We start from the raw sequence: 16,649 nt of genomic DNA on the forward strand, positions 1-16,649 counted from the left end.
ATTTCAGCAGCCAGCCTCTGGTTTATACTGAAACGTGCTCTGAGGCTGGTCATCCAGTGAGTCTGGTGGATCTACAGCCTATCCAGTGCTAAATACTGATATTTCTCTCCGCAGTTGGACTGGCATAAAAGTGGGAATTCAACACTCCACATGAGGTGACAGCACAGGAAGATTCCTGTGCACAGATTCCATGTCATTACAGTTACCCTTCACATCTGGGAAACCAACATTGAGTTGGAATCTGGTTTAATAATGAGGAACTGGTCACATCGTCGATAGCCTTTCACTCCCAGAATCACAGCTGCGAGTTGCTACAATTTCGCCGTTGGACCTGGCTGTCTGGAAACCTGAGAAATGAAGATGTTCCCTGATTATAAACAACATTAGACGGGAAGATGCAGGACCGTATCTTTTCAGAGCAGAATTTGAGGCAATGTTTATTATAGCTACTTTCCTGTAAACCAACTTCACATTTCAAGTAAGTGATATATTATGACTACTCAATAATTCACATCCAACACTCAGCTGAAAACTACACAACCTTGTGTTTGGTTTATGGGTGCGATAACCAGTGTTGGTATATTTCATGATTTGATTACCACTCTACTCCACAAACTGTACCACTGGTGTAAATGTTCTGGTTCAATCACCATATTGCTACCCTTTCATAGCATTATCCAGAACATCCGTTACTTTCACCAGGTTTCTACAATATACAGAAAAATAACAAGTTAACTGTAATCAGGCTGTATTGTTAAATCTGTTCCCATATTAGGGACATTCCAGAATTACACAATATCCCATTAACACGAATGAAAATGTTCACATGACAAACACCATCCAGCTCCACAGAGATGATACTATTTTAAATGCTAAGGTGAGGAAACAAAAACACCCACAGGCTCAGGATCCATATTCAAATGAAAAAATGAGTTTCCTGTGAGAATCTTTGAAAGGCCAAGTGATTAGCGCTCAGGACCAGCATGTTCCTATGAGAATTAAGGGTAAGGATGACAAGATTCAGGAATCTTGGATGACAAGGGAAATTGAGAGGTTAGTGAAAAAGAGGCGTATGTAAGGTTTAGAATACTGAAGACAGGGACAGCCCTCAAAGAATACAAAGGTAGCAGGAAGGAACTCAAACAAGGAATTTGGAGAGCTAAAAGGGGCCATGAAATGCCTTTCGCAAACAGAATTAAGGAAAATTGCAATCATTTTACACATGTATAAGGTTTAAGGGGGTGCCAGGGAAAGTGTAGCTCCACTCAAGGACAAAGGAGGAAACTTATGCTTGTAGCTGGAGGAATTGGGTGAGGTCCTTAATGAATACTTTGCATTGATATTCACAAAGGAGAAGGTCATGGTAGATGGTGAGTCTACAGATGGGCATGTTGATACTCCAGGGCACAGCGACATAAAAAAGGTGTTGTTGGGTATTTCACAAAGCATGAAGGTGGACAAGTCCCCAGATCTATCTCAGAATGCTGATGGAGGCAGATGAGGAAATTTCTGGGGCCTTGTACAAAACCTTTGTATCCTCTTTAGTCACAGGAGAGATCCCAGAAGACTGGAGAATACCTAACATTGTTTCTTTGTTTCAGAAGAGCAACCGGGGTAATCCTGGAAATTATAGACTGGTTAGCCTACGTCAGTGGTTGAGAAATTATTGGAATAGGAGTTACTCACATTTGGAAAAACATAAATTTATTAGCAATAGGATTAGGGTTAGTGCACATGGCTTTGTGTGAGGAAGGACATCTCTTACAAATTTGATTTAGTTTTTTGAGGAAGTGACAAGGATGATTGATGAGGGCAGGGCAGTAGATGTTGTCCATATGGACTTTAACCTGGCCTTTGACAAGGTTCCTCACGGCAGGCTGATACAAAAGGTCATCATGGAAACTGTGGTGAGCTGGTAAGCTGGATATAGGACTGGCTTAGTCACAGAACGCAGAGAGTAGGGGTGGAAGGGTGTATTTCTTTTGGAGATCTTTGACCAGTGGTATTCTGCAGGGATCAGTGCTGGGACCCCTGTTGTTTGAAATATATAAAAATGATTTGGAGAACAATGTTGGCGGCATGATTAATAGGTATAAATATTAGCAAGTCATGTTGCAGCTGTATAGAACTTTAGTTCTGCCACATTTGGAATATTGTGTATGGTTCTGGTTGCTACACTACCAGAGGAATGTGAAGGTTTTGGAGAGGATACAGAAATGGTTTACCAGGATGTTGCCTGGTTTGGAGGGCATTAGCTAGGAGGAAAGATTGGGCAAACTTGGTTGGATGAGGGGTGATCCGATTGAAGTTTTCAAAATTATGAGAGGCAGATAAATTGGATAGTTGAAATATTTTTTCCAGAGTAGAAATGTCAATTACTAGCGGACATAGGTTTAAGGTAAAAAAGCAAAAGTTTAAAGATGTCAGAGTAACATAGAGAATGGTGAGTGCCTGGAATGCACTGCCAGATGTGGTGATGAAGGCTTATACAATAGCAATGTTTAAGAGGCAACTTGACAATTATACGGATAGGCGCGGAATAGAGAGATACGGACCATGAATAGGCAAAAGGTTTTAGTTTAGAAAGGCATCCTGTGTTGGCACAGCCTTGGTGGGCCTGTTCATGGGCTGAACTGTTCTTTGTTCATTTAAAGATGAACAGGAGAAACAGGAGCTGAATAATGGGCTAACTTCAAACAGGAGACAGTTTGGGCAGAAGAAAGGGAGATTGACCTCCTTTCTCTTTTGAGGGAAAGTCAATGCAGAGCTCCTGAATGACAAAGAAGATAGAAATGAAGTTAAATGAGAAATTCCAAAGTCTTCTAGAACCACATTTGTAGTAAATAAGTGGTAAAGGACTGACCAGGCACCAAATGGGGATTTACACATGGAGGCAAGAGGCATCACTGAGCTGTTCAATGAATTCTTTACATCTGTCTTTCCCTACAAGGCAGATGCTGCCCTGGTCTTGGTGACAGAGGAGAAAGCTCAGTCACTGAAAATGGTTCAAAACTGATAAGGAGGAGCTATTGGTTAAGCTGTCAGGACTTAAAGTCACTAAGATGCTGGCACCAGATGAAATGCATCCAAAGACATTGAAGGAAGTGACAGCAGTAACTGCTGTGGCACTGGCCATAAGTCCATAAGATGCGGGAGCAGAAGTGCATTAATCTTTCAATCTTCCCTGCATTTGGGTGTGGTGCCAAAGCACTGGGCAAGTTCAAACGTTACACCCTTAATGGGTAAGGCAGTAATGTGTGTATATCCTTCATAAAACGTTGTCAAAATACGATCAGCAATTACAGACCGTTCAGTTTAATTACATGGTGGGGAAACTTTTAGAAACAATCATTTAGAATATGATTGATATGTCACATCGAAAATGTGGTCAGTTTGGAGGATTCTACATGGATTTGTGAAGGGAAATTGGTGTGTAGCAAACTTGCTGCAGTTTTCCAAAGAGCTATCACAGAGAGTTGATGAGGACAACGCTGTTGATGTTTAAAAGCAAAGAGGTCATCTTTATGTTGAACCTCATGAGATGGGAGAAATATTCATCGATTATTTTACATCAGTTTTTTACTGTGGAGAAAGAAATGGAAGCTAGAGAACACTGGAAAATAAATATTCATGTTATGAAAACAGTTCACATTACAGAAGAGGATGTGTTAAAGGTCTTAGAAAATATGAAAGTGGATAAATCTCTGGGATCTCATCTAGTGTATTTTAGGGTGTTGTGGGAAGTTAGGGAGGAAATTGCAAGGCCCTTTTCAGAAATATCTGTATCATTTATAACTGTGACTAAGGTGTCGGATGACTGGAGAATGGCTAATGTTGCGCCATTGTTTAAGGAAGGCTGCATTGAGAAGCCTGGGAACTATAGACCCGTGAATGTGATTTCACTGGTGGTTAAGTTGTTAGAGGTGTTTCTAAAAGATAAGATTTATATGCATTTGAAGAGTAAAGGAATGATTAGGGATAATCAGAATGGTTTTGTGTAAGGGAAATCATGTCTCACTCACTTGTTTGAGTTTATTGAGGAAGTATCCAAAAAGATTCAGGAGGGCAGAGTAGTGGATGTTATTTACTTTGACAAGGTTCCTCATGGTAGACTAACTACTAAAGTTAGATCACATGAAATTCAGAGTAAGCTTGCCAACTGGATACAACATTGGCTTTTTCCTTTCTTTATTTATTAATGGGATGAGAGTGACACTGGTTAGGCAGCATTTATTGCCCAGAGGACGGGTCAGAGTCAGCCATGGTGCTGTGGGTCTGGAGTCACATGTAGGCCAGACCAGGTAAGGAAGGCAGTTCCTTCCCTAAAGGACATTAGTAAACCAGATGGGGCTTTCCCCCCAACAATTGACAATGGATTCATGGACATCATTAGATTCTTAATTCCAGATATTTTATTGAATTCAAATTCCACCATCTGCCATGGCAGGATTCGAACCCAGGTCCCCAAAATGTTATGTGTCTCTGAATTAACAGTCTAGCGATAATACCACTAGGCTATCACCTCCCCAACGGTGTAAGAGACAGACAGACCCTAACCTCACCATCAACCCACAGATAAAGGGGGCGCAGTAGTGGCATGGTGCACTGACCTTTAGATAGCCGAGGCCTGGCGCCAACTCTCTGATGTATCCTCCTACCGCCTCCTCGATCACGATCCCACCTCTGACCACCAACCATCATCTCTCAAAGCATTCATTACCTCATCAACTCAGATGACCTCCCACCCACAGCCTCCAACTTCATTGTTCCCCATCCCTGCACCGCCCATTTCTATCTCCTTCCCAAAATCCACAAACCTGACTGCCCTGGCCAAACCATTGTCTCTGTCTGCTCCTGCCCCACTGAACTCATCTCCATCATCTCTGCTTACCTTGACTCTGTTTTCTTCCCCTGGTTCAGGAACTCTCCACCCACGCCCTCCACCTCCTCCAAGACTTCCAATTCCCTGGCTCCCATCTTCACTATGGACATCCAATCCCTGTGCACTTGTATCCCTCCACACAGATGGCCTAAAAGCCCTCCGCTTCTTCCACTCCCACAGGCCCAACCAGTTCCCTTCCACCGACACCCTCAGCTGCATAACCGAACTCGTCCTTACCCCTAACAACTTCTCCTTCAACTCCTCCCACGTCCTACAGACTAAGGGGGTGGCCATGGGCACCCGCATGGGCCCAAGCTGTGCCTGCCTCTTTGTAGATATGTGGAACACTCCCTTTTCCACTGTTACACTGGCACTACCCCCTACCTCTTCTTCCATTGCATCGATGACTGTATCGGCGCCACCTCGTGCTCCCACGAAGAACTTGAACAGTTCATCAACTTTACTAACACCTTTCACCCCAACCTCAAATTCACCTGGACCATCTCCGATACCTCCCTCTCCTTCCTGGGCCTCTCCATCTCCATCTCCATCTCCATCTCTGGTGATCGCCTCGAAACTGACACCTATTTCAAGCCCACCGACTCCCACAGCTACTCCCTCTCACCCACCCTCCTGCAAGAATGTGACCTGTATTCCCAATTCCTCCGCCTCTGCCGCGTCTGCTCCCAAGATGGCGCGTTCCACTCCCGCACATCCCAGATGTCCTCCTATTTCAAGGACCGTAACGTCCCCCCTCCAGTGATCGAAAATGCCCTCAACTGCATCCCTTCAATTTCCCACACGTCTACCCTCACAAGTCCCCCCGTCCTCACATATCACCCCACCATCCAACGTATCATTCTCCGCCACCTACAATCCGACCACACAACCAAAGAGATGTTTACCTCCCCATCCCTATCTGCCTTTCGTAGGGACCACCCTCTCCGCGATTCCCTTGTCTGTTCTACACTCCCCACCAACCCCACCACACCGGCACCTTTCCCTGCAACCGCAGGAAGTGCTACACCTGCCCCTACACCTTCCCCTCACCTCCATTCAAGGCACAAAACAAACGTTCCATATCAGACAGGGGTTCACCTGCACATCCATCAACTTGTATCTATTGTATCCACTGCTCCCGATGTGGCGTCCTCTACATTGGTGAGACCAAGCGTAGACTTGGAGATCATTTTGTAGAGCTCCTGCACTCTGTACACAACAAACGACAACACTTTCTGGTCACCAACCATTTTAACTCCCCCTCCCACTCCCTGGGTGACATGTCCATCCTGGGCCTTCTCCAGTGTCACAATGACCCCACCTACAAACTGGAGGAGCAGCACCTCATATTCTGCTTTGGCTGCCTACAGCCTGATGGTCTGGACATGGAATTCACCAGTTTTAAAATCTCCCCTACCCTGGCCTCATCCTGTGTCCAACCGTCCCTCTCATCCCCGCCTCCTTGACCTGACACACCCTGTCCATCTTCTCTCCCACCTATCCGCCCCAACCATCCCACTGACCAATCCCCACCACTCCCTACCTGCACTCACCTATCACCATCCTACCTACGTTCCCCAGCCCCACCCCTCCTCCCTGTATTTCTTTCCCAGCTCCTTTTCCCCTCCCCATTTTTGAAGAAGGGTCCTGACCTGAAACATCAACTTTTCTGCTCCTCTGATGCTGCCTGGCCTGCTGTGTTCCTCCAGCTCCACACTGCATTGTCTCTGACTCCAGCATCTGCAGTTCTTGCTATCTCTCAGTGGTGGTGGAAAATTGTCTTTCAGACTGGAAGCGTGTTACCAGGGATGTTCCACAGGGATTTGTGCTGAGTCCACTTTTGTTTATAATTTATACAAATGATTTAGATGAGAATATAGAAGAAATGCTTAGTAATTTTGCGGTGGTAAAATTTGTGGTATAGTGCATAGTGATTAGGTTATCTAAGATTACAAAGAGATCTTGATCGATTTGGTCAATGGGCTCAGGAATGGTAGATGGAGTTTAATTTGGATAAATACAAGATATGACATTTTTGTAAAACAAACAAAGGACTCATACAATTAAAAGTAAGGCCTTCGGTGGTGGTGTAGAACAGAGAGACCCAGGGTTTCAGGTTACATAATTCTTTGAAGTTAGTGTCACATGTACACAGGGTGGATAAGAAGGCATTTAGCATGCTTGCCTTCATTGCTCAGACCTTTGGGCATAGGAATTGGGAAGTCATGATGCGGTTGTACAGGATATTGTTGAGGCCTCTTTTGGAGTACTGTGCGCAGTTCTGGTTTCCCAGTTCTAAGAATGATGTCATTAAGCTGGAGAGGGTTCAGAAAAGGTTTAAGAGGATGGTGCTGGGAATGGATAGGCTGGGACATTTTTCACTGGACCATAGGAGGTTGAAGGGTGACCTTGTGCAGGTTTTTAAAATCATGACAGGTATAGATAAGGTGAATGGCAGGTGTCTTTCTTTATGGTGGGGGATCTCAAGACTGGGGGCATATTTTTTAGGTTGAGAGGGGAAAGATTTAAAAAAAGACATGAGGGGCAAAATTTTTACACAGAGACTGGATCATTTGTGGAGTGAACCTCCAGAGGAAGTGGTGGATTTGGGTACAATTACAACGTTTCAAAGACATTTGAGTAAGTACATGACTAAGAAAGGTTGCACTCGTTAGTTTGGGATAATGGTCAGCACAGACTGGTTGGACCAAAGGGTCTGTTTCTGTGCTGTATGACTCTATGGTGTACATGGACTTCCAAAAGTTGTTCGATTGATACAGTGGCATACAACAAACCCGGGAGAAAAGATACAGGTCATGGAATAAAAACGTCAGCAGCGATGTGGAATTCCCCAGGGGTTGGTGTCTGGGCCCTTGCTTTCCCTGAATATAAATGAGCCAGATATTGGTCTGCAGGGGACAATTTCAAAGTTTGAAAATGATACAAAATTTGGGAGAATTGAAAGGAGGGCAGTGTAGAAATTGAAAAGGACATTGACAGGATGATGGAGTGGAGGATAAGTGGCAGATGAATTTCAGCACAGAGAAGTGTGTGGTGAAGTAATTTGGTACAAAGAACATGCAGGAGCAGTATAAAATGAAGCATAACATTCCAAAGAATGAGCAGGACCAGAGACACCTGAGGTGTATAAGTGCATATTAAAGGTGGCAAGATAGGTAGCTGGAGCTGTTGATAAAACATACAGTATGCTAGGCTTCATTAACAGGACTATACAGTACAGCAGCAAGGAGTTTATGATAAAGTTGCAAAGACATTGTTTAGATGTCAGCAGGAGTATTGGGTGTAGTTCTGGATCCATACCACAGTAGGAATATGAATACATTGGAAAGAGTGCAGAAGAGATTTATAAGAATGATTCTCGAGATGAGAAACTGAAGTTATGAAGATACATTGAGCAAAGTCATAGGGCAATAGAGTAATACAGCATGGAAACAGGCCTGTCGGCCCAAACTGGTCCATGCTGACCATGTTGCCCACTCAGTTAGTTCCAACTGCCCGCATTTGGTCCATATCCCTTAAACCTTTCCCATCCATGTATCTATCCAAACGTTTTCTTTAAATGTTGCTATTGTACCTGCCTCAACCACTTTTTCTGGCAGCCCATTCCATATACACACCACTCTCTGCATGAAGAAGTTGCCCCTCAGGTCCTTCTTAAATCTTTCCCCTCTTACCTTAAACCTATGCCCTCTAGTTTTCAATTCCCTATCCCTGGGAAAATGACTATATGCATTCATCCTATCTATGCCCCTTTTATACACCTCAATAAGGTCACCCCTCATTCTCCTACGTTCCAAGGAAGAAAGTCCTATTCTGGCCAACCTCTCCCTATAACTCGGGCCTACTAGACCTAGCAGCATCCTCGTAAATCTTTGTACACAGTCCAGATTAACTATGTCTTTCCTATAACAGTGTGACCACAACTGTGCACAATACTCCAAGCGCAGCCTCACCAATGATTTACACAACTTAACATAACGTCCTAATTCCTATACTCAATATCTCAACCGACGAAGGCCAGCACGCGAAATGCCTTCTTCACCATTGTGTATACGTGCAACACCTCTTTCAACGAATTATGTACTTGTACTCCCAGGTCCCTCTGTTCCACAACACTCCTCAGGACCTTACCATTTACTGTATAAGTCCTACCTTAGTTTGACTTTCTAAAGTGCAACACCTCACACTTATCTGTATTGAATTGCTTTTGCCAATCCTCAGCCCACTTCCCCATCTGATCAAGATACCTCTAATTTTTGATAACCTTCCTCACTATCAACAATACCTCCTAATTTTGTATCATCCAAAAACTTACTAATCATGCTTTGTACATTCACATCCAGATCATCTATGTAAATAACAAGGAACAAAGGTCCCAGCACCGACCCTTGTGGCACACCACTAGTCACAGACCTCCAATCCAAGATACAACTTTCAACAATTTCCTACCATTGAACCAATTTTGAATCTAACTGGCTAGCACTCTCTGGATCACACGCGACCTAACCTTCATGACTATCCTGCTGTGCAGGATCTTGTCAAAGGCCTTACTAAAGTCCATGTAGACAACATCCACTGCCCTACTCTTGGTTACTTCTTGAAAAAAACTCTGAAAAATTTGTCAGATGTGACTTCCTGTGCTCAAATCCATGCTGACATTTGGAAAAGTTGAGGCCATTTTCCTTAGCGAGGAAAAAGCTGAGGGGAGACTTGGACAGAGTAGATAGTGAGAAACTGGTCCTTGTCACTAAAGAATCAAGAACTAGAGATTACAGTTTTACAGTGTTTTGCAACAGAAGAAAATGAGAGAATGAGGAAAACCTTTTTACACACAGGGAGTAGTTTGGGTCTGGAATGCACCGACTGAAAGAGTGGTGGAGCCAGGTTCAATTGAGGCATTTAGGAGGACACTGGATGGTTACTGAGATAGAAAGAGTGTGCAGGGTGATGGGGAACAGGCAGAAGATTGGCACCAAGTGAAAATGCTCACAGAACCAGTACAGACACAATGGGCTGAACATATCTACTTCTTCAAAATCCAAGATACATAAAGGACTTGAATGGCCATTTTGGTAACTGGGAAAAATATTTTTATTTCATGCTGTGACCCAGGGATGGTGGACCTACAGTGAGGGTGCACTCCTACAGCCTCTTTACTAAGCCTCAGTTCTGAGATCATCCTGGGAAATGTGCTTTCTCATGTAGGAGTGTGATTTCTATTTGAGCTGATGGTCCACATTATATTTATCTAAAAGGATCCATTTGCTGTGTGTTAGATTTCACAGATAAACCCACAATATTCCCTGTGGAGATTATTGCAGGAAAGTGTGTGAACCTAAGCTGCACCTTCAACACAACGTGCAATGGAACTGCTCCTGCCTTAACCTGGGACACTCCCACTGCCATACCTGGATCAGTCTCAAACACTGTAACTCAGCATGGTGTCACTCTGACCTATACTTCTGTTCTGAGCCTGACACCATCACTCAGGCTCCAGGGACAAACTCTCACCTGCAGAGTGAGTTATCCAACTGTTTTTTTCAGAGCAGACCCTCATACTGACAGTGCAATGTAAGTATGGCTATCCTTCATTCAACTTTCACTGTAATTGCTTACATCATCCACCGAACAGCAACAATCCACAAATCCCATAGTCACAGAGTTCTAAAGACCAAGAAAGGCCACTCAGCCCTACGAGCCCGTCCAGTCCTGGTAGAAGTTTAATCTGCTTATACAAATTTGTCAGAGGAACTCGTGATTTTACACCTCAGGATCTGACTGTAATGATCTTGACTGACTGCACGAGCTGAAGGTTGATGAGTTAGTGGAGACAGTTGTCTGCTTTGGCTCCCTCTAGCAGAACTTGAAGGGAATTACTTGAAAGGCATACCCCTTGATCTGGGCTACTTCCAGGTATGGGTCTACACACTGCAGAGGTACGTCAGAATATCACAATTCCAGGACATTTGTAACACAGAGTCAGGCCATTCAGCCCAAAATATCTCCCATGGCATTCATTAGTCAAGATCTTTCCATTTATTATGAACGGGGAGAACAGTGCGATGGGTCATATATGATAGCCACAGCGGAATCAAATTGGGAACTGAAGAGAAACCTCTTTACTCAAAGTGGCAAGAATGTGGAACTTTGCTCCCACTTAGCGGTCAAGGTGAAATGTATCCATAAATTCAAGGGGGAAGCTGTGTAAACTCGAGGAGAAAAGGATGGTGGTCAAACAGGAGAAACTAATTTGTTCACCACAGTGCACCTCTTCCGTTGAGGAAAAGGTTATGCAGACTGATAATGCCTGCTAGATCCACCATGAGGCCAAACTAACCAATCAGCACGTGTCTGCCTTGGGGGGCAGCTCAATTGGCAGGGCAGTTGGTTTGCGATGCAGAGTGATGCCAACAGCATGGGTTCAATTTCCGTACCAGCTGACATGCTGACATCACCATGAAGGTCCCACCTTCTCAAACTCACCCCTTGCCTGAGGTACAGTGACCCTCAGGTTGAATCACCTTCAGTTATCTCTCTCAAATGAGACAGAGCAGCCCTCTGGGACTTTAGTGACTTTATCTTATCTGCGTGGTCGCAGTTTAATAAGCTAACACTGACCGTTAACAGTTCCTGCTACATCTCCCCACCGACCACAGAATCAGAGGTTTACAACATGAAAAGAGACCCTTTGGCCCAATTTCTCCATGCTGCCCTGTTTTCTCAAATAATCCAGTCCCATTTGCCTGTGTTTGGTCCCTATCCCATCCATGTCCCTGTCCAAATGTTTCTTAAAATGACAAAATTGTACTCACCACCACCACCACCTCTGGCAACCCATTCCAGATACTGCGTACAGGCACCACCCTCTGAAAATACTGCCTCTCTGGACCCTTTTGTATCTCTCCCCTCTCACTTTAAACCTATGCTCTCTAGTTTTAGGCTCCTGTACCATGGGGAAAAGCTGCAGGCTACCTACCTTATTTATGCCTCATGATTTTATAGGTCTCTACAAGGTCAGCCCTCAGTCTCCTATGCTCCAGGAAAAAAGGTTCCAGGCTATTCTTATGCTTCAAACCTTCCAGTCTGGGTAGCATCCTAATAAATCCTTTCTGCACTCTTTCTAGCTTAATAATATCCTTTCTACAGCAGGGCAACCAGAACTGTACACAGTACTCCAAATGTGGCCTTACCAATGTTTTGTATAGCTACAAGATGTCACAACTCCTACACTCAGTGCTCTGACTGGCGCAAACATGGCGAAAGCCTTCTTCATCACCCTGTCTACCTGCAACTCCTCTTTCAAGGAGAGATGAACCTGTACCCCTAGATCCCTTTGTTCTATAACACTCCCCAGGGCCCTAACATTGACTGCGTAGGTCTTGCCCTGGTCTGACCTACTAAAATGCAATACCTTGCATTTATCTAAATTAAACTCCATCTGACATTCCTCAGCCCACTGGCCCAACTGAATCAAGATAATCTGCTTCACTGTTGACATCTTCTCATGCTGTAAAAAGATTGGTGTTCCCTTTCCATTTTCTGATTTCTTGCATCCCAGTTCTGACGAGTATAGGATAGAATGCTTCAATGTTAGTCTCTCTTTTTAACAAATTAAGTTCTCTACTGCTGACCAATAATCAACAGAAGGGTATATTGAGGTAGTGACATGGGCGAGGACACACATCAGCACTCCACCTGCAGGGGCACTTATAAATATTGACAGACAAATTTCGAATGAAGTATTTTGGCAAATCCAACAACTGCAAATAAGACTTCATTTATGCGCGCACGCACACACACGAGTTTCAAAAAAATCTTCAATTATGCTTAGCCATTTTTCCTTTCACACAATCCCTTGTCTACTTCTGAATGACTAACTAGTGTCGATTCCAAGGAGGCTGGCGTATAAAAGTAAACAATCTTGCCACAACCGCATAGGGATATGGTGAGACCACACCTGGAGTACTCCGTACAGATTTGGTTTCCATACTTAGAAACGGGTGAGACGAAACACACAAGATAGATTCCTGGAATGAGCAGGTGGTCCTATGAGGAGATATTGAGTTGACTGTCCCTGTTATTCTCTGGAGTTTTGAAGAATGGGAGACAATGTCATTAAAACATATAAAATTCTCAGAGGGTTTAATACTGTGAATGCTAAGAGGCTGCTTCCCCCCTTACTCAGACTGGCCCAGCTGAAGAATCTAGAACTAGTTTTGGGGGTGGGGGTGGTGGAAGTAACATTTGGGTGCTGGGCATTTTAGGCCAAGATCAGGAGAAACTTCTTCACTCAGAGGGTGGTGAATCTTCTCCACTATAGACCGCTATGGATTCTCAGTTGTTGAGTGGATTTAATGCTGAGATCAATCAACCTTTGGCCAAAATAATCCAGGGACGCAGCAGAAAAGTGGCATTCCAGTCAAAGAGCTGAGAAGCAGATTCAAAGGATCCTTGTTTTGGTTTTTATAAAGATGGTGAACAGCCCGTGAAGTCCGATGTAACCAGATGGAAGAATCACGACTGGCTTCAAGACATCTTTAATAAGAAATTTATTCAATACTTTAGGGTCCGCAGATAGAATAAGGGAATGTAACTGGCCCTTCCAAGTGCGATGGGGTTTGACTGATGTCCCTTCTTGTCTCACGAGGGAAGGAAGGACATCGAGTGCCATCCTCACAGAACACAGACTCCATGCATTCCTTCTCTCAGCCTGGATACATTCCTTCCCCTCCTCACCCCTCATAGGCCCAGGTGATACGGACATTGGGGGGAAGCTTTGAGTGAGCCAGCTCCTGGAAGGCGAAGGGGTCTGCTTCGACTGGTTGCTGGTAAAAGCGCAGGAGCTCGCCGGGACTCCTGGTCTGATGGAGCTGGGAGTTGGGCACTGTGTGGTTCAGCTCTTGTGCCAACTCGCGGAGGAGTCTGAACCTCTGGCCCTCGTCCAGCTGAGCCTCCCGCCAGTCCGGGCCAGAGGGGGAGCCTGTGACCCGTTCCACCGCTGCCCGCACCCTCTCTTCCAGCTGGTCAGGTGGCTGGTACTTACGACTCCGGAAGGGGGGCATAACCAGGGAGGGATCCTGGAGACAGAGAGTCAAGTCTGAATTCAAAACCCAAATCAACCAAAGGAAACAGAATGAATCAATGTTGTTCCCGCACTGCACACCCAACTCTCCAAGCAGCCCAGTCTGACTATCCTCCTGGTCCCCGCAGGGACTGGCCCCCGGTGTCCCCGCAGGGACTCGCCCCTGACCTGACCCGACCCCCCCCCCGGTTCCTGTACAAATTCACCTCCAGCCCTTGCTGTCCTGTTGCGAAGCTGGAGCTCAGGCTCTTCCTCAGGCCCCGAGAGACCGAGCCCAGTCTCAGCCTCATCGCCAACACCAACGCCGCCATTGTTCTCCCGGTCCGCTCGCGCAGCCGCAAACAACGCCCTCGCTGCTGCTCGGGTCCGGTCCAAGAGATGGTCAGTACGCATGCGGATAGAAAACCACGCCCACTTAACCGCCGGCAACCGGCGCTGAAGAGCAGGTGCGCATGCAGCCACTGAACCACGCCCACCCCGTTCCATCTGGCGGCAGAGATAGCAGGAAGTGCAGATGCTGGAGAATCCGAGACAACAAGGTGCAGGGCTGGATGAACACAGCAGGCCAAGCAGCATCATAGGAGCAGAGAGGCTGACGTTTCGGGCCTAGACCCTTCATCAGAAAAGGGGGAGGGGAAGGGGGTTCTGAAATAAATAGGGAGAGAGTGGGAGGCGGATAGAAGAGGGATAGAGGAGAGGATAGGTGGAGAGGAAACAAACAGGTCGAAGAGGCAGGGATGGGGCCGGTAAAGGTGAGTGTAGGTAGGGAGTTAGGAAGGGGATAGGTCAGTCCAGGGAGGACGGACAGGTCAAGGGGGCGGGATGAGGTTGGTCGGTAGGAGATGGAGGTGCGGCTTGAGGTGGGAGGAGGGGATAGGTGGGAGGAAGAACAGGTTAGGGAGGCAGGGACGAGCTGGACTGGTTTTGGGATGCGGTAGGGGGAGGGGAGATTTTGAAACTTGTGAAATCCACATTGATACCATTGGGCTGCAGGGTTCCCAAGCGGAATATGAGTTGCTGTTCCTGCAACCTTCGGGTGGCATCGTTGTGGCACTGCAGGAGGCCCAGGATGGACATGTCGTCTGAGGAATGGGAGGGGGAGTTGAAATGGTTCGCGACTGGGAGGTGCAGTTGTTTGTTGCGAACCGAGCGTAAGTGTTCTGCAAAGCGGTCCCCGAGTCTCCGCTTGGTTTCCCCGATGTAGAGGAAGCCACACCGGGTACAGCGGATGCAGTATACCACATTGGCAGATGTGCAGGTGAACATCTGCTTGATGTGGAAAGTCTTCTTGGGGCCTGGGATGGGGGTGAGGGAGGAGGTATGGGGGCAGGTGTAGCACTTCCTGCGGTTGCAGGGAAAAGTGCCGGGTGTGGTGGAGCTGGAGGGGAGTGTGGAGCGGACAAGGGAGTCACGGAGAGAGTTGTCCCTCCGGAAAGCAGATAAGGGTGGGGAGGGAAAGATGTCTTTGGTGGTGGGGTCGGATTGCAGATGGCGGAAGTGTCGGAGGATGATGCGTTGGATCCGGAGGTTGGTGGGGTGGTACGTGAGGACGAGGGGGATTCTTTTTTGGTTTTTATTGCGTGGACGGGGTGTGAGGGATGAGGTGCGGGAGATGTGGGAGACACGGTTGAGGGCGTTCTCGACCACCGAGGAGGGGAAGTTACGGTCCTTGAAAAACGAGGACAACTGAGATGTACGGGAGTGGAATGCCTCATCCTGGGAGCAGATGCGGCGGAGGCGAAGGAATTGGGAATAGGGGATAGCATTTTTGCAGGAAGGTGGGTGGGAGGAGGAGTATTCTAGGTAGCTGTGGGACCCGGTGGGCTTGAAATGAATATCGGTTTCTAGGTGGTTGCCCGATATGGAGACAGAGAGGTCCAGGAAGGGGAGAGAGGTGTTAGAGATGGTCCAGGTAAACTTAAGGTTGGGGTGGAAGGTGTTAGTGAAGTGTATGAACTGTTCGAGCTCCTCGTGGGAGCACGAGGCGGCGCCGATACAGTCATCAATGTAACGGAGGAAGAGGTGGGGTTTAGGGCCGGTGTAGGTACGGAAGAGGGATTGTTCCACGTAACCTACAAAGAGGCAGGCGTAGCTTGGGCCCATGCGGGTACCCATGGCTACCCCCTTTGTCTGTAGGAAGTGGGAGGAATTGAAAGAGAAGTTGTTGAGTGTGAGGACGAGTTCGGCTAAGCGGATGAGGGTATCAGTGGAGGGGGACTGGTCGGGCCTGCGGGACAGGAAGAAGCGGAGGGCCTTAAGGCCATCTGCATAGGGAATGCAGGTGTAGAGGGACTGGACGTCCATGGTAAAGATGAGGTGTTGGGGACCGGGGAATTGGAAGTTCTGGAGGAGGTGGAGGGCGTGGGTGGTGTCACGGACATAGGTAGGGAGTTCCTGGACCAAGGGGGAGAAAATGGAGTCTAGATAGTTGGAGATCAGTTCGGTGGGGTAGGAGCAGGCGGAGACAATGGGTCGACCAGGGCATTCAGGTTTGTGGATTTTGGGAAAGAGATAGAAGCGGGCAGTGCGAGGTTGGGGAACGATGAGGTTGGAGGCCGTGGGTGGGAGGTCACCTGAGGTGATGAGGTTGTGGATGGTTTGCGAGATGATGGTTTGGTGCTCAGGGGTGGGGTCATGATCAAGGGGGCGGTAGGAGGAGGTGTC

The 16,649-nt window shown here is 46.6% G+C and overlaps 1 protein-coding gene across 1 annotated transcript; it reads right to left on the reverse strand.

Annotated features, from left to right (window-relative positions):
* Positions 1-13,437: 13,437 nt before the first annotated feature.
* LOC125487904 (39S ribosomal protein L50, mitochondrial-like) lies at positions 13,438-14,675 on the reverse strand. The gene is made up of 2 exons (XM_048620521.1): positions 14,192-14,675; positions 13,438-13,980 (listed from the first exon to the last, which is right to left on the reverse strand). Exons 1-2 carry the CDS (start codon positions 14,294-14,296, stop codon positions 13,636-13,638), a joined length of 450 nt encoding a protein of 149 aa, XP_048476478.1. The 5' UTR covers positions 14,297-14,675; the 3' UTR covers positions 13,438-13,635.
* Between the last annotated feature and the right edge of the window lie 1,974 nt (positions 14,676-16,649).

The sequence above is a fragment of the Rhincodon typus genome, chromosome 47 (assembly GCF_021869965.1).
Source record: "Rhincodon typus isolate 14 chromosome 47, sRhiTyp1.1, whole genome shotgun sequence".
NCBI lineage: Eukaryota > Metazoa > Chordata > Chondrichthyes > Orectolobiformes > Rhincodontidae > Rhincodon > Rhincodon typus.

Excerpts from the sequence above, each read along its gene's own strand:
- LOC125487904 (XM_048620521.1), bottom strand. The coding sequence starts at position 14,296 with ATGGCGGCGTTGGTGTTGGCGATGAGGCTGAGACTGGGCTCGGTCTCT. Across the intron at positions 13,981-14,191 it reads CAGGACAGCAAGGGCTGGAG|GATCCCTCCCTGGTTATGCC; the intron begins GTGAATTTGTAC and ends CTCTGTCTCCAG.